Source organism: Rhopilema esculentum, chromosome 17, assembly GCF_057945365.1.
Source record: "Rhopilema esculentum isolate cy_ngs chromosome 17, ASM5794536v1, whole genome shotgun sequence".
NCBI lineage: Eukaryota > Metazoa > Cnidaria > Scyphozoa > Rhizostomeae > Rhizostomatidae > Rhopilema > Rhopilema esculentum.
This window is the reverse complement of record NC_142831.1, coordinates 976,354-998,269: the sequence shown is the minus strand read 5'-3', so window position 1 is coordinate 998,269 and position 21,916 is coordinate 976,354. Positions and strand designations below refer to the sequence as shown.

Sequence of the window (21,916 nt, the reverse complement as noted above, 5' to 3'; positions counted from 1 at the left end):
ATTTCAAAATATCACGAAAAAAAGGAACCATATTTCGGCAAACTATAAGTAGGAAAAGATTCTAAGATGACTGAAGACGGCAAATAAGGAGTCGGTATTTTTGAATTAATATTTGTTAAATCGTAATTGTTAAAAAGCCTAGGTCACCTGACCAAAGCAATAATCAATGAACAGCTCACTCTGAAGTTGCAAGATAGAACAATAAAGTAACACGATTTGTTTCATGATTCAAATTTCAATGAGAAATAAATCCAAATATCTAATTGATTTATACGCCGTTAAAATTCATTAACATCGAAAAGGTGAAAACTAAATTCGAGTGAACATTTTACGTTATCAAGAGTTCCAAGAGATCATACCCTGTAAACAACTGCCAGAGAAGAAATGAGGCTAGTCAATTGTATTCATTTTGTGCAACAGAATAACAGTGTTGCCATAGGAGGGGATTAATATTCCAAAGCGAGGCACGGGTTAAGAATGTGCCGTCAACGAAGAAGGAAATGAAAACTCTCAAATGGAACCTGTCGGTCATTAGGATATGCTTGCAATAAGCCCTAAATCTTAAATGAATTATTTTATACTCTTAATTGGGTGGCAATTTGCATAAGGGTCTTTAATCCAGGCATAAAACTGCCAATCTCTGAAAAGTTTCCTCTAACCACCATTTCAGTGTGTATTTGAATTCCCTGCTGATAATTCATCTGCTCGCAAGCTGAAAGAAACAAAAATGTCCTCAATTTTACGGCGTAAAATTGTGCTTTTAAACAGAACAGTATTTTCAGAGGTAAACATCTAAGAACTTCGTTTTAAAAACAAATATGAAAGAGTGGTATGCGGTAGTTTGGTGAAATGCGAGAGAAAAAGCCATTAAGGAATTTGGTTTGGATCCTTGCATATAAGCTCAAAAACTTTCTCCGTGATTGAAATTAAATAATGTTATTGTGTCTAAGATAAACGAAGATTCATTGAATAATTTCGATAAAACTACCTAATGACCTTAGCGGTTAATCGTGCAGGATTTTTATACTCAAAATCATTGCAGGAATTCTTTTCCAAAAAATGTATGCATTTACTACTGTAGCAAAATAGAAAACGGATTTATCAGAAACTCCCTAATTCAGGAGAACATAAGCAATAAATACTCGTTTTTATTTTCAAAATAAAAGAGTTCCAAAATTGAAAATCCATTCATTTTACGTTTCCCTTTTTATAGCTTACTGTAAAAACCTTTCATAATAAAAAAGACTGAAATCTGAGCGAATTGTTTGAGATCCTGAATATGTTTGTACTGGGTAACTAATATTTCATAAAAGTAGTATACATAAATAGGTGTTTGTTTTAAAAAGATGCCTGTACCTTGGGAAATCTGATGAAGTCCGCCAAGCACGTTCTGTGAAAGCTATAGTTGAAAGAAGAAATTCAAATTTTTAAATCAATGAAAAATCAACTATAAAAGGCAAGCGTATGAAACAGGCAAAATGAAAACAGATTGCCATTGAGAACGAGAAAAAGAGCAAAATATGAGTACTAGGCAAAAAGGAAATGATAGAAAAAGATGACAAGAAGCAAACATTGAAAGAATCAAACAGATGACACAAGCTAAAGAAACAATCAATGATAACGATATTACAATTCAGTCTGTTACAGATGAAATTTCGTGTTGATGCTTAAATAAATGTTTCAATGTTAAAAGTTTCTTGGTAACATACACTTTATTTAGCAAAATAAAGGACTGCTTCAGAACAATCAAGTAATCAATAGCAATTCTTCTACTTATGCATTTAATAAAGAAAGTTCAAACTAAAGCAAACTACAAAATATTGCACAATTAAAAGTTAATGTTTAATGAGATGGCTAACACCAACAGTTAGAATCATCACTTTTTCTAATACCCTTATTTGCTAACTAACGTTTTTATTGCCGAAATTTACCATAAATGCAGAGGCATATTTGCTTTTAAAGGGAATGGAAAAGGAGAGTTTCAGCAACTATCTGCAAAATTTCAAAGCAAAAGTAAATCTTGCAGATTAGACAGATGCAAATGAAATCACCCATTGATGGTCTTAAAGGCTCTTGCGCAACCAGCAGGCTTCGCGACTGTAATTCAAAGAGCAGGCCTAATACTACATAAAAATACAAAACACAGTCAATTTCTCAAAACAACTGCCGCTAAGCATGATGGTTGCGCAAGAGCCTTTAAGTCTACACTTCATGAAGCTGAATTCTGATTGCTCTGTCCTTTGTAATATAGAGACGTGAAAGTGTTAAAAAGGGTTCAGCCCCCCCCCCCCCCCCATCTACTGCTGTGATAGAATTGGACATAGTATGCATTTATTTGTATCCTTATTTATGTCACCCTTGTTTTTGTGTATATTGTGCAATGAGATTATGATGATTCAAAAGCAGGGCAGCCAAGAGGCTTCGGGGACCCTTGAGCAAAACAGGAAGACGAGGCCTGCCAAGAAAAGTTTTGCCATCACGCTTTCAGATTAAGTTAAATTTAATTCAGAATATTTCTTGCAGCCATTTTCTTGCATTTGAAACCTTTTACCCCTTTAAGGCATACTTCTGTTACGCTTGATTAAATCCATTCTTAAGATAGGAATTAAGTTTTTATGACGTTCCTAAACCTTGAGGCTCTAGGGCAATGTCCCCCTGTCCCCTCTCGACAGCCCTCATAGCAGGCTCGAGCTTTTCAAGGAGCTGCACGTTGTTATCTCCGGTCTAACATTGTTTGTAATAGTTCTGTAACACTGCTGCTAATACTCCCATTACTCCCTTCCCTTAATGAAGCTAATATTTGAGTACTTCATCTTCTGCTAGGAAATGGCAGGCAAACATAAAAAGCAGAGATAGCCGTCTGTTTTATCTCACCTTGCTGCTTCGGAGCATATCGTAAAGTGACTCCACCCTTCTGTTGACTTCTTCTAATTTTCGTTTGGTTTGCTGCAACAGAACATTGTCAAAGTTATGCAAATTCAGCAAAGAGAATTGATTTTTTCATAAATGTATCCATTGGTTGACAGCAATTCACAAACTGACTCTTGAATTTTCAAATTTTGGTCTAAATTGACAAGTGGTCAGCAATCTGAAAATGAAAAACCCTGTAAAATGACTCGACCAGAACAAAAGTAAAGGCCGACCTTGGCAACATTGACTGATCTAACTAGTAACATCTTCAACTTCTGTCTGTCACAGCATTAACAGGCGAAAAACTTACAGGATTATTGGCAGCTGATCTGCAGCGATCTAGCAAGGCATTAAAGGTTTGCTGCAACACCATATGTTCTGCAGGAATTGGCGCCCTTGGTATTTCTTGCTTTTCTGGCTCTGGCTCGGGCTGGAAGAGATTAAATTGCGTAGTAAAGATAAAGCATGGGAATATACTCGGGTACATGTGCTTATGTTGCTTAAAACTGGGACAATCGAGCATAAGGGACATAAAACTATAAACCATTATTACTAGTGCTGTGCATTCAGGTACTTGTCAATGGAATCAGCGATCTGTATTAATTGACATAGGCCTTTTCACTTGACATGGCACATCAACGTGCAATAGCCTGACACCGCAATCTGTTGTTTCTCATCAAGGCGATAATAACAGTCATACACAAAAAGATATCAATATGTTTTGGTAAGAGCCTGTTTCATAGTTCACTTCAAGTGAATGATAAAAAGAGATAAAGCTTGTTAAGGCATTTCGCCACAGCTTATGAAAAACACAAATTTCAAACCAGAGCAGTACAAACAGCGTTTTGTCGAGATTTTTAAAAAAAACGAACTTATGGTTCTGATTTTCATTGTCTCTAATTTACAACACTTCTTTGGATGTAACAAATCCCTACATTGGATTTTGTGGTTTTCCGGGGGGTGTAGCAGCATGACTTACCATATGAGGTTTTTGCTCATTGACAATTGTTTGGCCAGGAACAAAAGTACCTGGGGGCGTTTGAGGTCCTGCAAGAAAAAGTTGAAACAATACAATGAATAAAGGCTTCAAACAGACAATTCTTAAATTGAGCATCAATGCTAATAAACAAAGTGAAAAACTGAGTTTGTAGTTTGCCGTACACACTTTGCCACAGGGAAGTTTTCATACAACCCCCTGTCACACCAATTTAAAAAAAAGCGGACGCTGTTTTCCGTGTTTTATGCAGCTGGTTACTACGAAGCAATGCAGCACAGACAAAATTGTCTTCTCTGTTATTTTTGTCCCCTTTCTGCATACCATTAGTTCATTAATCTTAAAGCGTCTTAAGATGCTCTTTAAATGTTTAGTCTACTTCAGCTGCTCATTTTCTGAAGTAAATCATTTTTACAAGAAGTAGCTTTGAACATAGATTCGAGTAATCTTAAAAGATCATACTACATAGTTGGATTTCAGGTCACATGACATGGAGGATATTTGCTTTCATGTCACGGAGAATTTCTAGATCAAATTATCTTGATCAAATCTGCAAAATTTAATTTGACATCTTTACCTGGTGATGGCTGATTGTGGCTTGGCTGCACAGCTGCAGGGTTGAAGATGTTCATTGGCGGCTGCGGTTGCGGTTGCGAGGCTGGAGGGTGCGTTTCCTATAATCAAACAGCAACAGTTTCATAGCCGTTGCGTTGCAAGATTTTTATAGCGTCCAGTTTTTTAAAGCGAGCTTTCTTGAGCTCTTAGTTATTTTTGTGTTGTTAGAAACGCTCGCGTGTAAATTCTGATTGGGCGGGAATGGTACTTAATGAAATTCCTCTGAGATGGCTTGACAAGATGTTGCAATAGACGCTTTCTAGAGGATGTTGAGACAACTCAGCAAGAATCTATCGAAGAGTATTTGGACACTGCTTTGAAAAGCAAGAAAGGTTCCAAAAAAAACAAAAAAATACCTGCTTCATTGCTTTCATAGACATGAATGACTGTGAGCCGCTCGGGTCATATGTAGGAAGTGGGCCTAAAAATATTGGAAGGCTTAGAACCAGAAATATTGGAAAGATTACACTTTAATTTTGCAATTGTAAATTAAAAGCAAGTTATCCGCTTAACGCTGACAGGCAATTGAAAACTGTTCTATTTTCATGGGGTGTTTTAAAAACTGTAAACAGTTGAAATAATACAGTGCTTTCAATATAAACAGCCAAAAGGTATGGATTTTCTGGTGATTCACAAAAAAGTCATGGCGTCCTTCGTGTTTTATTAGAAAGGTGCTGGTTGCAAAGAAGACTGCAGAAATAGTAGCAATTGACTTAAAGTTAACACACATAAAAACACCCTTATTCACTGTATTTTGTTCAGGGAGGTTTGGAAAGTTGTGACACTTTGGCCTAACTGCACTCCCCTGAAGCCTTAGCCACCCTTTCCCCAGGCCTCCCCCTTCAGGCCCCTTTCTTTCTAGAAACTGTCACTAGCAATTGTGCGAGATGTTTTTGTACTGAAATTCGTAAGAGAGTGAGTTGTTTTCTCCACTAACCATATACCAGTTGAAGCGCAATTGACGTCATATCATTGGTTCTGGGCCTGTTCAAAAGCACTGCCTATCCAAGCCTAATATTACGACTTTTTTGGGTTAAGTTGGTCTGATACGTTCAACTTTTTTGGTCTCTGTGGAATTGCTAAACCGATGAGTTTGTACTTAAATTGCAGCTCATCGTCTTAAAAAATTAGGTGCAATTTTTATGGAATGCAGTTAGGATTTTGCCGAAAAGAAAGCGAAATATTTTCGAGACAGTCAGCCCGCTGGGCGCAAACCGGAATTTGTGGGGGAAAGTTAGTCTGATAAAAGTTGGTCAGATTTTCTTGACCCTTTTGTATTGTTAAACGGCAACTAAGAAGGTGTCATCTTTCTGAAATGAGGCGAAATACAATGCATTCTTTACCAGTTTGGGCTGGGGGCGGCATTCCGTACCCCGGATCCGCTTGATATTGGCTGACAGCTGGCGTCAGTGCTTGGTGGTATCCATACTGGTTTTGAAACGGTGGCTGTGATATTCCTGGGTACTGTCCGACCGGAGAAACATTGGTTTGGTAACTGGAAACATTTGCCTGTATCGGAATTCCAGCTGGCTGTCCATACGATGCAGTCTACAAAGAGTCCATTCAGTCAGTTTTGTAAAAATGAGCGACCATATCTCTACATGATTAAATAGCAGAGCAACGCCTAGGACTTTAATTTTCATTTCTTATAAAAACATGATAATGTTCAAAATAACATTGGTATGTTCTTTAAAGTAGAATAACACATAATAACTGAAAAAGCAGAAAGGTAGCAACATGTCATGTCTTTATTAATACGACCACTTCATTCAAGCATTTTAATTGTATTGCCCTTCTCGTGTTCGCTATCAGCCCCGATTATAAGCTAATCTGATTTTGTATTCATCGCAGTACATCAGAGAAATAAGAATACACAGCGAGCCGAAAAACTTGATAAAGCTCTTGAAATAATCTGCTGTCTTGTGATTAATAAAAAGCGTTGAATTATGTTTACAAAAAGTTCCATTTTATCAGCATTAAAAATCTTTTGAAGAAATCTTAGTGAGATCGCGATTAGGAACTTTATCAGATCTGGGTTCCAATGACGTCACATATGATTGGAGTGAAAACTCTTGCCAGCCTTCCTCAAACTCAAACTCTAGGGTTTCATCCTAACAACAACGTCAACCCGTGCTGAAAATCAAGAGCTGGTAGAGCATCTAAATGCTTCCAATGCAACTTGATGCATTTGAAGATATAAGGTGAACGTATCTGAAGAGGGATATTACCTGTTTCTGCTGGGGTTGTTGTGGTTTCGGTGCAGGAGTGGTTCTCACGTTTACTTTTTCAAATGGCAGCTGGGAATCGCTGACCCTCTGTCCTTGAGCCTGCAGCAACCTGTCTTTCAGCATGGCTACACCCTGAGCATATGCATTGAAATCGATCAAAGAAGTCGAAAAAGTAACACTATAACCGACACATTATTTTCTAATAATTAGGCCTATTCAGAGATTAGATCCAAGATGTTCACTGATTATATCCTTGACTAAACCTCTAATATAATATGATAATACACATATATAGTTGACTAAACAAAATCAAATACACCCACAGGAAATTAATTTTACATTTTCTCTTCGTGATTGTGGGTCCTATCAATAAACCTCGCCATTAATTCATACAGTGAAAATTTCTATTACATATAATATAGATTTTATAAAATGATATATTCTGTTCCTGAGCCAAACCTGTTGCAAAAATGACACGAAAATTCTTGCTGTATGCGATATCATTGTAGAATAAAAACAACATGACAAGAAACTCCTTGTTTCATTACTATCCAGAATACAAATAACAATACCTGGTCACTGATTGTTGACAAGTAGACCATTGCTGTTTCGTAGCTCCCTTGAGATGCCAGGATATTGCCGTATTTGCTGCAAGAAAAGGTGCAAAAAATAACCATATAAGCTTTCATACATGTCAGACAGCTTTTACGTTGATTTTCGATCCATTTCACCCCTAGCAGCAAGCCTCTGTAAATCTATATGCTAGGATTTCAGTGTCTTATTTCTACGACACTTCGTTTAAAAGGCTAAGCATTAGGCATGATCACGATCAATCAATCACGATCATCGATCAATCACGAGCAATCAAAGATTTTTACATTTGAACCAAGGTATCAATAGCATTCAATAGACTTTTTAAATTACAGGCAAACCTAAATTAGAGTAATTAATGCTTTTTTGCTTCCACTGTTTGCTAATTTCGCACCGTTTTCGTTTTATTTAACACCCCTAGGATAGTTCTGTCATTTTTGCCGTGTAGCTTGCCATGAGATAGACTTTGTAGTGTAATATAGCTATAGTTAGTAAACATAATATTTGAGAAATAATGCAGAGCTTATTGAATAGAAACCTTAATTGCTCGGCTAATAATGTGTTTGGAACAGCGGCATTTTGCTTCTTTTCTCGTTCTACAGCCTTCTTGAGGACCATGACTTTTTCAATCAGATCCTGCAACATTAATGGAGCTGGTTCCCTTGGCACTGTTTTGGACCTACAAAAAGAGATAGGAAAAGAGTTCGGAGAAATCAGTGCTACCATTTGTAGTTTATGCTTTGTTAGGTCAAACAATATGATACAATAACATCATGAATGAACTCGTTTTAAGAGGGTGGGTGTAACGAACCCAGACTCGCGGCAATTCAAGAAGACCCAATTATGCGTCCTTGAAAAAATTAAATTTAAACGGAAAAAAGATATAAAAATATAAGATGACTTATCAACTTTTCAAAAAGTAAGAACAAGATTTTACTGAATCTTTACTATATTATATTTGGGTCTTTTCAAATCCCCTCTTAATTCTTGAAACGTACATTTTTTTAGAAAACCTAACTTCCAATTACATGGTGGGCTCCAGCGAATAACAGGAGAAAAGAAAAAGCCGTTAAAGATATTCATACTTGATAATCGACTGCTTGTTTTAGCCGATAACCTACGACTGTGTTAGAAATGCAACGAAGCTGAATTAAATTTGTTTCGAAAACACAACGTATTATGCACTCACCAACACGAAACAAGCCTTTCGATGTTTCCAGAACAAATGTAGCAGATCATAGCTGAAGTGTAATTTTGAGCCTCGACTTCCAATCTTTGACCAAGAAGATCACAAAGCTCAAAGAATTCCTGTGCGCGGCCATAGGTCACCAAAGTAGCGAGAGCCTCTTTCCAGTTCTCAATTGCACACGTCTCAACTACTGATCGCCAGTCGCGACCAACCACGCAAGTTATCAGCTAAGGAATGAAAAATGATAATTTATAACAAGGTTTTCTCCCAGTGAAGCCTAGTTTCTAAATTGTCGTATCGGTTGTATTTTTTGGGACACGGGTATATATATAAAGGAACAATATATAAAGGAACATTCGGACAAGAGCCGATCACGACAGATAGCCGAATCATACCTGGACCCCAAAAAATATTCTTTTTACCCCCTCCCAAAAAATTTGCACATCCTTTTTCCCAATGAACAATCCCTCTAGTTCCTTTTTTCTCAATAATAAGCCTAACCATCCCCCCCCCCCAATAATTCATTCCTCCCTACAGTGTTGTTTACAACGGTAATAAGATAAATTTTAGACTCATTTGAGTCGAAACGTTATCATTAACGGTTTTAGTATAATTCAATTTTCATGATGATACCACACGTAAACAAAAGTACTAAAGGATATTCACCTTTGAAATTGAGCTCCTTGCTTGGTCTAGGTACCTCTTCTGGGTTCTTGCAAACAACTCTGGCCCCCCTGCCACGGCCAGTATCAGCGCTTCTGCCATCCTATCCGCTTTGAAGCAAAGGTCGACAGCTCCTTCGAAGTTTCCTACTAGCAAGGCTTGGCTAACCAGCCCGTCTGTATCTGCAAAAGCATTTAGGTAAAAAATGAGAGCACGAAAACATGACTAAAGACATCCACTGCTCCAAGTAATTTTTTGAAGGCATTGTACCACAAAATACAAGGACTGTCAATGGATTCAAGTCAATAGAAAAAACTACTGTTGCAATATCCTTTTTGTCACCGTTCTTATTATTAGTTTGAATGTGAACTAGGCAGAAGGAGAACTCCCTGCACATCAGGTGAAGCCTAAAAATTCTAGCTCATGTGTTAACTCAGCTCAGTTATGAACTATAATGAATATAGAATAATTTGCCCTGGCTAGGTTCTTCTAACGAAAACGAGGTTACAGGGGCATTAAGAGGTTCTGTACATGATTCAGGCTATAAAAACAACAAAGGAACCGACAAGAGTTACCCTTCTGCCTAATTCCTACTCAGTGATTGTTCATTGCATAAAGATGTTCGTGAATTAGCCTATAGATTGATTACTATTACCATTTACTGCCAGTCTAGTTAAATCGAAGACACAAACATGACGATTACGGAAAAGTACCTTCATCCACAGCTATGATGAGCGGTGACACTGGACGACCTGGGTCATCGATCATTGAAGTACCTGTCATGGTAAAATAAAGAATTTCGATGACAAGAGACAGAAATACGGTAGCGTGTAAGCAGTCTATGGAAGCTGGACTCTGGGGAAGCTAGACTATGGGAAACCCGGACCCTTCTTTACAACAGCTGCTCGTAGTTTCGAATATTCTGGTTAGCTCGATATGTTGCTTATAGCTTATCTACCAAACAGGATTCTGGAACCAATGGCTTATCAAGAAATACAGTCGATTCCCGCCATTAGGAGGTCTGTAGAAACCAAGAAAAATATCAGTAATAGCGGAACTTCATTACACGAGGGTTCGTTATACAGAACAAGGACGATTCCAAGAAACCAGGCTTCTAACTTGTAATATTAGGAGATTCTATATACGCGGGGCACGTCATAGCGAAACTGCACTGCGTCTATTTATCTGAAATAGAAAACTTAGGCCCTACGAAATTTGACCGTATATCGTTTTACTACGTCGAAGAAAAATTGTCCAAGGGTAAACAAGAAGAAAAAGAATCAACCCTACCACCTCCCAATGAACAAGTCTATGACTTGACACCCCCCCCCCCTCACCTCTAAAAAATAAAACAATTTAATGATCTGAAACATACTGTGACTAAATGACGTGTCTATACTGGTGTTTCCAATCAAATCGAATGCGGAAGCTCCTTCAGTGTCAGAGGCCGGTGTCTATAACAAAGCAGAATCATAGATATCAAATTAAATAACTGTATAAATTTATTCGTAATTCCTAATGCATTTAGACTAAAGTCATAGGAAGTGTTGTTCACAGAGAGATAAAGTGCTTGCAAAAAGCAATCAACTACTCAACAACTTATGATACGGAAGAAAAGATTAAGGAAGGTGCAAAAAGAGAGATAATTTTTAAGCAATACAAGAGAGGAAAATTACTTTTGATCCTTGAGCCGGAGATATAGTCCCACTACTGAGCAAGCCTCCTTCACTTTTGACTTGACCTGTATCCTGTTTGTGAAATGTTGAAATAAAATAGCATTGAGAAATACTTGACAGTTTCTTAAAACAATCGTTTTGGTAAGCACTCACATTGTAGCGAAAGCGATTTTGTTCTAAATAAAACTCAGGAGACTTTCTCACAATGCAGACATCAACAAAATAAAATAAAATTTTAATTACAACTGCCCATAAAAGTTTAGGAAATCCTTTGCAGACTCGAGAGCATAAGCCAAGACAGTTCAAGACCTTTCTTTAAAAAGAGACTTGACAAATTTCAAGTTTAAATTGGCAAATATCATTCATTGAGAGGATCGAAGGGACAATTAAACTATATATGGACCTTAGCCCTCAGTTTAGCAGTTGAAAAGAGATCCATTAAACTTATATTTTTGTCTTCAAATAGGTTCTTGGTGTCGCAAACTTTGAAGACGGTACAAAACAGCGGAAAGAAAACAATGTTGACATCCTTGAGAGAGAAAAAAGTTAGAGGCCCAGTGGATAAAAACGTTCACACCCAGATATAGACCACTACTGTGCCTCATCTTATCAATCAATTCCTAAACAACAGCACTAGTGAAGAATAAAAATGAAAAAGCTAATCTCTTTCTTTCTATTTATGACGTTTTATGGAACACCATCGTTATAAAATGACATTCTCGTTCAAGGCATGCGCAGATAGCTTACCCCTGCATTCAACAGCTGCATTTTGCTGGCCAATTCGTCGGCATCAACGCCTGCCAACCCAGATGACGAAGAAAGACTTTTTCCACTCAATGACAAGCTTGAAATCTTAAAAAGAGAGACAATTTAACAAAGTGTCAGTGACAAAAAAAAGCGTTTCGGAAGAGCATTTCTCGTTTACAAAAATCATAAGGAAGCATCATAATTCTACGTGTTGCAATGACTTAAAAGCAAATTATGACCTTAATGTCATCTTAACCATCCATTGTACTCCTTAATGACTCAGCTCTCAATAAAATAAGATGGTTCTGCTCTCAATACTTTCAAATTAATCTCAAAGAAAGACCAACCATTTTTCCTAGAAAACTTGCAACAAACTAGGCTAACCAAATCGGTGAATAAACACTTGTCTATAAATCCGTTACCTTGTTTGAGAGTTCTTGAGGATGGTATCCGAGCAGATCCAAAAACCGAAGTCTTGGTTCTTTGTCAAAGTTTACCTAAAGTTAAAAATAAATTACAAAAAAATCGCTACTACCAATAAATTGTTTATGTATACTTACCCGAATCTCGCACAAATGGGACGGTAAAGAATAAAATTAATATTAAAATTTACTGGCTCAAATGGTTTTATTAAGATGAATGGCAAAAAAATTTAGGTATTTAAAGCAATGTCGAGAAAAAAGGAATAACGTAACAAGCAAATTACTTCAAAATTTTTATGAACTCAAAGACAAAAAGTCACCTTCAAAAAGCTCCATAAAGTCCGTTCTGTTTCGCCCTCGCAATCTACGACCTTTTTATCGCAGAACTCAACAAGATTTTCGGAGAGAAGCGCACTTTCAAGATCGCCAGAGCGTTTTAAAAAATCACCTTCTGTGACAACTTGACTGATGTTTATCTAAAAAATAAACGATTCATTAAAAAGCGTGTAAAAGTTTTTGTAACTCCAATCAAAAGAAACTATGGAGTTTATATTATATATATCCTATATACGTTGATATATTTGTGAGTGGTTTGTCTGGATAGAGGTAAAATACAACACAATTAAGTATAAAAAACATTTACATCAGAACTAGGGGGTATTCCTGGGTATTGCTCTAAGGATTCAAAGGGGAGTTTCAGGTCACTGTGTTCTTATCTAAAAGAAGCATTCCAGTTATTATGAACTTGGCCAGTGATGCGTGGAAACAGAGGTATCTTCTCAAAACAAAAGGCTTAGGGACTATGCTCTTAAAAATTCTAAACTCGTGATTTCAAGGCCTAAATACAAAGATAAAAGGAAGACAGTCCGCTGGTTTCTATGTTCTTGGGTTCTTCTTTGTGGGATATACTGTATTTTAATGATTTCATACCTGTTTTGCAGGGGAATCTGGGAAGTTGCCAAAAGAGACAAGTTTTCCACCAAACTGAAATAAGAAGTGGGAGCATATATAAAACAAGCAAAAGGAAAAAACCACATATAACAAATATACATATAGACATTTTCGCGCTTTCACTGAGGGATATTTTGAATTGAATGTTTTTATGATTAGTGATATTTAATCGAGCTGCAAAAATTTTTCATCCTTTTATTGTGCTTATGATAATTTCATTTATATACTATTTACATTCATCAAATCTGTCTCATTGAAGGTGAGATAAATTTAATTATTTTATTTCAAAGAAAAATAATAACCTGAAAATTTGAAAAAAAGAAAATGTAAAGTACAAAAGGCCTAAGACAGTACCTTCTCACGAAAGAGAAGAAAATAAACTTCACTGTGGACCCTATTAAGCCTTGTAGTAAGTCACGACAAAAAATGAAGATTTGAAAACAAATGGACCATGAACTCACGGCAAAATTTGCACCGCAGGGCCTTCTCATCCACCTCGGTGGCTTCTTTAAAGGTTCAGCAGCTGGTTGTTGACTTGCTACTTGAGCTTGGCCTGCAAATGCATCCCCACCAAAAGAGCTAGCAACCTACAACAATAACATCATTTCATTTACAGGAAAGAAGGCCTACTGTGACACAAACCAATGTATATTGGAGTTAATACTTCTTAGTTTCACGTTTTCACTTAGAGTATTTCCAGAGCCTAATACCTTTCAAAATAAATAGATTTTGAGTTAACTAGGAATGTTGAATTCAAATAAGATAAAATCTGTTTAATTTTCGGTAGGTATTTAAGAAAACGTCATAAAAAACAAGGGGGAAAGCCTTGCTTTGTAGCTACCTTGTCTGGAACGTTTGATGAGGCTGCGCCGCTTCCCATAACAGAACTGACGGTAACATGACCATCAAACGATGCAGTTGAGATCACACCTGGATTTCTTGGACACCAACTGACTTCAAAACACCACTGTGATGTCGTTGGTAATTCATATATTATCTGCAAGAAGAGATATGTGAGCAAAATTCTTTACTGGCTATGAAATGTGGAAAAATACCATGTCAATGTTATAGCGGTATAAGTAGGCGTGGAATGATAAAAGTATGGGCATAACAGTAAAAATTATGCATGATTGTTTATGGTGCAGAGGTTATGGTGAAACAGAACGATAGCTAAGCGCCTATCAATACGTTTTCAATGTTACATCGAAGCATTTAAGGAAATTAAACAAAATTCAGTTTCAAATTACATGTCTTTGATACTGTAAATTAAAGGGCATATGTCGTGAACATGATTGGTTAATGCAATACAATTATCTATTTTATTTAGTACAAAGAAATGAAAAGTCACGAAACAATGAAATTCCATTCCAAACGATTTTGTTTTATTAGTTAACTGTTAATGCGACATATGCCCTTTAATGGGAGTCTACAGATATTTAAATGGTTGAAGCTATCTCTTGAACAACTATTGGCTAATTAACAAGCGCTTGAGGGTTATTGCGCCTCTTGATTGGCTAATAGTTGATTGATAAATGGCTTAACCTTTATGTCGATTCCTTACAAGTAAAAATCCTTAAAATAATTTAGATGATATTCAATATAAAATGCAATTAGAAATAAAGGAATTTTGAACAAACGAAATTGATAGATGTTTTTATACACTTATAAAGGTAAGCTTTAAACTTATATAAAATTTCCAAATGCTTAAAAATCAGAAAATATTTAATGCTCGCTATGAACAAAACAAACCTCTCCATTTTGTGCACTGCTGTTTGGGTTCCAACAAAGGATACGGTTGTCCTGAAAATAAAAATAAGATTTATTAAAAATATAAGGAAAACAGATAGTCCTTAAAAGCATTTTATATACCTTTCCAAAATGGTAAAGAACATGGTAATAAAAAAAGAAAAACATTTTCAATATGATATAGAATTGTATGCTGAATTTCATGAGAGCAGATACAGTATCTATCGATTTTCAAAAAGCTTAATACAAACCTTTGCACAGCTCATCAAGAGGTCTGGGTCTTGCGGACACCAATCTAGTGAAAGGATACCTCTACAAAAAAACAAACAAAAGACCCGTCACAGGAATATCAAAGCCAGTGAGAAAGTTCAGTCATCTTTGCCGAAAAATCCAAAAAGACAAAATACAGCGCAATACTATCAAAAATTGCCTATGCCCTTGTGACTAAATATAGAGACCTTTATCAGTACAACTGCTAAAATCTAGATACTTAAGAGTCTTTTTACTGATTCTATACTGCTGCAGAGCAACTTACCTACAACAAATGGCTGGTCTCCCAATTTTGCTTGCCTTAACTAACCATTTTTTATAACTATTAAATACCATATTCTATCAGAACTCAAAAAGCTTTAAATGATACAGAAAACAGATTCTTTGTAAAGGGATTTAAATATAACCATGTCAAAAAACCTCACCTTTGATGCCCTTCCATGACTTTCATTGGTGAAGTAGCAAACCTTAAATCCCAAAGCTGCATAAAAAAGAAAAATTAGAAGTAGCTTCAATTGTTGGCCTAATTCATAGCCTTTGTGAATACAAGGGTAATTCAAGAATATGTTAAGCAATGATTTAGAAATAATAGACTGGTTTTTAAGACATTCTTCTGGAACAGTATAAAAGCAGTTTTAGAACTGTTAAGATAATTATTATCTCTTAAATATATTATTCAAAAAACTACAACGCAAAGGATGAACAGTGCTGTTCTAAATTTGACATAAACTTGTTTTGACTTAAACATAGCCAGTATTTAAGTATGTTATGTAAGGGCAGGACTAAAAACTCTTGGGAATCTACCCCACCTTTTTCTAATTGCTCTCTCTCTTGAAAAAAGTGGATGTATATGGATACTAGATAAATGATGCAAATTTCACTAAACAGGGTGTTAAATTACTTTATTTGATGTCTAGTTTATGACGAATGAATCACTTGGTACAATATCAATAAAAGATGGCTTTGAAAAAAGCAAAAATTTTGAGTCATACTGAAGCTTTTCGTCTAACACTTTTCAGAGTATAAAATGTCTGAACATAGATCATAACACTAAGCTAGAAAATATATATACCCAGTTGTGGATCGAAATAGGCCAATCAGAAACACGAGCACATGACTATTGAAAATGCCCAATAAAAGACTGACCTGTATAACAGGATACCTATCATCCTCATTTCCAATGACCATTTGAGTTGCAACTTCTGGATGCCAAGCCATTGATTTACAATGCAACATGGCTGAAGTATCCCCAACCTTAATAATTGGCTCGCTTTTCCTCAAATCCCATACTACCACTCGTCCAGATGGAGACGATGATGCCATTATGTGCTGCACCTGTTTGTTCCAGTGTACGCAGCTAATGTTATCTAAAGGTGTGCTCTTCGCCCCTGGTGTAAGAGGGCTTTCTGGTTTCTTCAAATCCCAAATGTATATTTCAGAGTCATTAGCACCTGGTTGAATTTAAATGAATTCTAAATGAAACTTATAGGCAATGTCAAACTTTGAAACTAAAACCTTAAATGTCTCAGCTTATATTTCTTTTCCAACCAAAAAGGAGATATTCTATCATGAAAGCTATTTATCTACATCACCAACCAACAAAAACAGACATAAGATAAATTTAATATGTTTTAAAATAGCATTCTAAAGATAAAGTATACCAAATCATCAATACATTTTTAATACTAGAAAAACTTCAAAAATATTAGTAACTTTCCACTAATAGTTTCCATCTAAGATATGTTTGGGAGCTTATACAAATAGGAATGTGAGGTGCAAAAAATCAGTTAATGGTTTGAATATAGTAAAACAATGTATAACTTAGTAAATGCATATTAGTTTGATAAAATGAAAGAATCTCTTATTTTATGGGAAAATATAAAACATTGTCATTTACCTGAAGCAAGCAAGTTCTCTTGAAAATTGTTTAGATCTAATGCTTGGACAGGACCTGTGTGCTTATCCAACTGATAAATAAGGGCACTATCGTCTTCCCCAGCAATTATCTTTGCTGCGTCATAAACATATATATGTCCATTGTCAGTGCCACCAATAATTATTCCAGATTCATGCTCATTTGATTGAATCCCATGGCTGCCCCAGATAACTTTGTGAAGCCTGGAAACACATAAAAGACAATTAAGCGTATTGTCACAGAAAAATTGTTTGGTATGCTCTTCAAGATGTGCCTAGATGAGTGACATGAAAATTACTGTTTACCAGTCTATCATAAAGTGCTTGATATAGAGCTGGGCAGGCTATTTGGTGTATAGAATAGGATTGTTCAAAGTTGATTTTTGAGTTTTGTGCTCAGTGAGATCATCAGGAAACCTACATAATGGATCAAGTTGCTAATCATCACGAGAAAAGATGTTTTACTGCTATATTTTCCTAAAAAATAGGCTGAGGTGTAAAAAAGATATATATATATTCTCATATTTCTTATATTGTTATATTTTGGTATGCTTGTTGCCTTTATGCAAATTGCATTCAGTTGACAGTTTTTTAATTAATTTACACATTATATTGCTTCAATTACATTGACATTTGTTCATCACCAAACATCAAACATCTTATTCTAGATAGAAATCAATTTATAATGAGAAAAAAATCATAGCTGTTGAAATCTAGATCATCAAAAATATTACACTACACAAAATTACCTTTGGCTACATTGGAGAGAGCCAGCAACTGACATCTCCACATCACTGTTGGCAAAATCCACATGAAAAATTTCCAAGGCAGCAGTAGTGCTACAAACAAAAAGCTTGCATAAAAAGAGACCTAGTAAATGCAGTCAACCCTATCAAATATAAAGAATCAAAGCAAATATCATATATTTCTACCAATAAAAAAAGATTAGTTTTCAACTATAAATGACACCACTTTTTTCATTGTTAATCTGATTGTTTTTTAAGTTAATTGCATTTGCATTCAAACAAAACTAACCACAATAAAAAATGATCAATAATTGATTTATATATAACAAAACTGACAAGTGTTAACCAGAATATATGAATCGAAACGAATTAGAACCAAGCAAGGTAGTTCAATAAGACAGGATATACTGCTTGTCTGGAGCTCAGAATCAAACATTTAGGAACATGTTGGGATTAATCTAGCTTAAATGGATAATTCTTCATAGAACAATTTGATATCTACTTTGATAGGACAGCTATTATGTTAAAGTAGCATACGTTAAAACAGTTGTGAAGAAATTCAGAACCAACTTGTAATGGATAATGAAATGATAAAAAGTTGAAAATAAAGAAAAAGGGTTTTGTACCTGAAGGTAGCATCTAACTGTTGAGCAGCAGTACCAGCAGCCAAATAAATTGGATGTTGCTTTGCTGGGCTCCATGCTATATTTGCAGTCCTTTCAACTTGCTTTATTTTTGTCATCTCTACAAACATAAAAACAAGTGGTTAGATTTTTGATAATGCTAAAACAAGATAATGATTTTCATTTCAATACATTCAACTAGTTATATACTGTTGCAGTTTTAGAAAAGACCCTTTATTTAAAGGTGTTAATCACAATGCTTGATTGAACACAATTTCTATGACTGAATGTACAATTTCAATAGCATTGTTCTTTGAGTTGTTTTTGTAGTTGGATGTTGAAAATTTTGATATGGAAAATTTGTAGCAAACAGTTTATTTATATTCTTATATGACTGTTGAGGTGAAAAACACAACAGTTACCTGAATACATTCTATTACATATATATATACATATTATTACATCAATTAATCCATCTTCAAAAAAGGTGAAGAACAGAAGGCAAAAAATTTGGCAACTAATAACATATATCCCTCTGAGCAAAGTTGAGCGCACCTGGAGTTTGTAATAGTTAGAATTTTGCAATGGCAGGCACCGCAAAGCAGGGGGGCTGGGGGGGATTTAGCCACTTTTTGCAAAAAATGCCAAATATTAAGTATCAAACTACCAGAAAAGCCTCTTTTTATACGGTTTTAGCCCCCCACTTTGTTTAGACCCCCCACTTTTCTAAACGCTCTGCGGTGCCTGAATGGTAATAGTGAGCCTACAATGCAAACTATTATGTGGCTTACTTCTTTTATTTCATTATAGTTTTACTATATATACTTTTATTTCATCAAAATTAGAAATATGTTTGTGCATTTGATGTGTTTTTTTCTTTATCTTCATTTGTGGCATACATTTATGATTACATTTGATTACAGGCTGGCAAGGTTGATATATTTTAAACTCAGGTGATATCAACCAATGTGATCAATATGAATCAATATGCTGGAACGACATCCCTACAGACATAACCATGATAATCTGTAAATATCTTTCATCAAAGACTAAAAGCCCTCCATTTCGAAAACAATAATCAATGCTTTAGCCTATAATTTCTTGATTATATTTTGCTCTCCTTTAATTTGCTTTGGCTACTGAGAGAGTACTTCCTTCAAAATTCTGCTTCATACAAATTCTCTAGTAATGTATAGCTATGTTTTTCTTTTTATTCAAGTTCAACTTGTATGCTATTATTTGTAGCCTAATTATTCAAACTTTTCAAAGCTGTTTTTAAACAGCTAAATAACCAAACAGGTTTTTGGTGCTTGCCATCTCCAAACAAGTTAAATATATATTTAATAAATTGTGATTTTGTATATCATATAACTATTAAAAATAACCTCACAAAATTCAGTTTCTTATTTTACTTATATATTGCTTTATTACTCAAATATATAATATATATTGTTTAAAATATTTGATATAACATAACATAAAATATAATACAACAAAAATATATAATATCTAACATGAATTTTAATAGCATAATTTTTTTCTTTGATAATGACTGATAAGCAAAAATGACCGGATATTGTACAACTGATACGGTACGACTTATTTCACGACGGAAATTTTTGTCCTCAACTTAGCAATTTTGCCTAAAAATCAACTCAGATTTTCACCTAGATACTAGAACAAGAAAAAACTTTACTGTATAAGCATTTGGATTATTCAATGTTTTGATCACAAAAGAATTCCAGCGGGTACCTACAGAGTTGACAAAAGTCCACGGACAGAAATTCCTGGAGGTGATCTTCTGGTAAAATGATAGACCATGCCCTCTATCAAACTATCGAATCGCCGGTAGGCACGCAATAACGGTCTCAAAACCGTTTTCAACTAACGTAGTTGCAAATCTTTAAATAAAACTAAACTGAACTGTGACGGATATTAAATAAACGTCTTCTCAAACCGAAGCACGAAATCTAAACTATTGACTATCGACTCTTATGATAATGAGATTTCTGCAAAATAAAGATGGTTAGGTATCTCACCTGTCTTTGGATGTTGGAGAAACTTTTTATGTGCTCTCTATGTATTCTCCTACCGTCAAGTCACAGCAGTGGGAAGATTGTATTTACTCCCTCCAAGCTACCATTTTCTCATAATTGGGAACGTGGCAAAACTGTTGTTGCTGTTGCTCGTTCAGTAGCATAACCTCCTTCTGGCCCATTCTGGAAAAGGGAAATGAAAAACAACAGGGGAAGAACTAGTTGCGCGGGCAAGAAACCCTAATAATTTTTTAAGAGATCTTAAGATATGGTTGTTTTTAGTAGCTATGCCAATCTCTCCTTCGGCATATTTGACTAAATGGTCGTCTTCATGTTTGAGGGCCGTCTTCATGTTTGAGGGCCGGTCGGTTTGAGGGCCGGCTGATAAAAGTGCAAAAAAAATAAACTAGCTTAAAAAGTGAATGCGAGGCAAAAAAGTATACCCACGCGTTGATCTATTTGCCTTGAATTTTCAGAGACTTTGTGGGAAAGAATAAACGCGAGTACTCGAGAACCATTAAAATTACGAATTCATTATTGTCACCGCAGTCCAGACACACTTCAGGAAACATGTTATTGTTATATTTCTCTTGACGGTATTTCCTTTTTGGCGACATTCTATACTGTAACACCCCTGTTTCAATGCGATACATAGGATTTTAACCTGCCCTGATGTCTTTTTACTTATCTTTTGCTTAAAGCTGGTCATGTTTTTGCCTAAGCACAAGCTATTGCTTAATGTAATAAATTTGAAAGTCCAAAAATTAGAGTTCACTAAGCGATTTGCTCTGTGATTTGAAGCAATGAAAAAGACATAAGTAGAACGAGGGAAGAGCAAGAAGACTTCAATCAAAGGTGATGCACAGAAATTTCGTGAGGATTCAGCTACGATACAAAGCTTTTTATCAAGCAAAAGCCACAAACATCACAAAAAAGCATGGTATTGCTCTTGCTTCTTTCAATAACTCATACAAGTTATGGAAAGTTTATTAGGCCTACACTATCATAAGTCAAATGCACCCCCTGCCCAACAGGGGTATGGTGCTACACGATAAAATTCCAGCAGGGGTGCCCATGTTTTCCTTTTTGGGGTCAGAAATTGACAAATTGATATTTTTGGGTTGCTGAAAATCATTGTGGTTTTCCGGAGGGTTAGAAAATTATTTGTCACAAGTGGAGTGTGATAGAAGCTTTTCCACTTTAAATATATAAAGAACAGGTTACGTAGTAATTTTTCGCAGCCACATCTGGAGTCTTTCATGTTAATGTTCTTAGAAAAACACCTGTTAGATGACATCCAGAACCGAGGGGCAAATCACTTCATTAAAATCTCGTACAACTTTTGGTGGAAATTCTATTGTTTTATGAGAAAATTCCTGGAAATCATTTTGATTTTGTGAAAATCTCGGACACTTTTTGCAAGAGTGAGCTACCCCTCGTCCAGAACGATCACATTATCAACATATAAGTTACTGTAATAAGAAACAGAGTCAAACCAATGAGTGAGATGACCAGCATTATTTACTGTTTAGTCAGCAAATGACATATTTAACATGTTCTGTTAACCATATTCTGTTGACCAGCATTCATCCATG

General features: G+C 35.5%; 1 protein-coding gene across 2 annotated transcripts; it reads right to left on the bottom strand.

Annotated features, from left to right (window-relative positions):
• Positions 1–215: 215 nt before the first annotated feature.
• LOC135690873 (protein transport protein Sec31A) lies at positions 216–20,483 on the bottom strand. 2 transcript variants are annotated; one of them, XM_065208590.2, is made up of 30 exons: positions 20,325–20,483; positions 18,289–18,406; positions 17,666–17,755; positions 16,900–17,120; positions 16,149–16,453; positions 15,428–15,483; positions 14,984–15,044; positions 14,736–14,786; positions 13,828–13,983; positions 13,448–13,573; positions 12,966–13,019; positions 12,356–12,511; positions 12,036–12,110; positions 11,614–11,718; positions 10,867–10,938; positions 10,566–10,644; positions 9,904–9,966; positions 9,194–9,372; positions 8,528–8,754; positions 7,877–8,017; positions 7,320–7,395; positions 6,748–6,879; positions 5,863–6,067; positions 4,876–4,940; positions 4,482–4,578; positions 3,890–3,957; positions 3,221–3,340; positions 2,875–2,946; positions 1,357–1,399; positions 216–712 (listed from the first exon to the last, which is right to left on the bottom strand). In XM_065208590.2, the coding sequence occupies exons 2-30, from the start codon at positions 18,402–18,404 to the stop codon at positions 576–578; spliced, it is 3,348 nt and encodes a 1,115-aa protein (XP_065064662.2). In that variant the 5' UTR covers positions 18,405–18,406; positions 20,325–20,483; the 3' UTR covers positions 216–575. The 2 variants fall into 2 exon arrangements, with proteins under 2 accessions (XP_065064662.2, XP_065064733.2); XM_065208661.2 differs by having other exon boundaries at positions 18,289–18,412; positions 20,325–20,444.
• Between the last annotated feature and the right edge of the window lie 1,433 nt (positions 20,484–21,916).

Excerpts from the sequence above, each read along its gene's own strand:
- LOC135690873 (XM_065208590.2), bottom strand. The coding sequence starts at position 18,404 with ATGACAAAAATAAAGCAAGTTGAAAGGACTGCAAATATAGCATGGAGC. Across the intron at positions 17,121-17,665 it reads TCTCTCCAATGTAGCCAAAG|GCTTCACAAAGTTATCTGGG; the intron begins GTAATTTTGTGT and ends ATGTGTTTCCAG. Across the intron at positions 13,574-13,827 it reads CATCAAACGTTCCAGACAAG|GTTGCTAGCTCTTTTGGTGG; the intron begins GTAGCTACAAAG and ends TTATTGTTGTAG.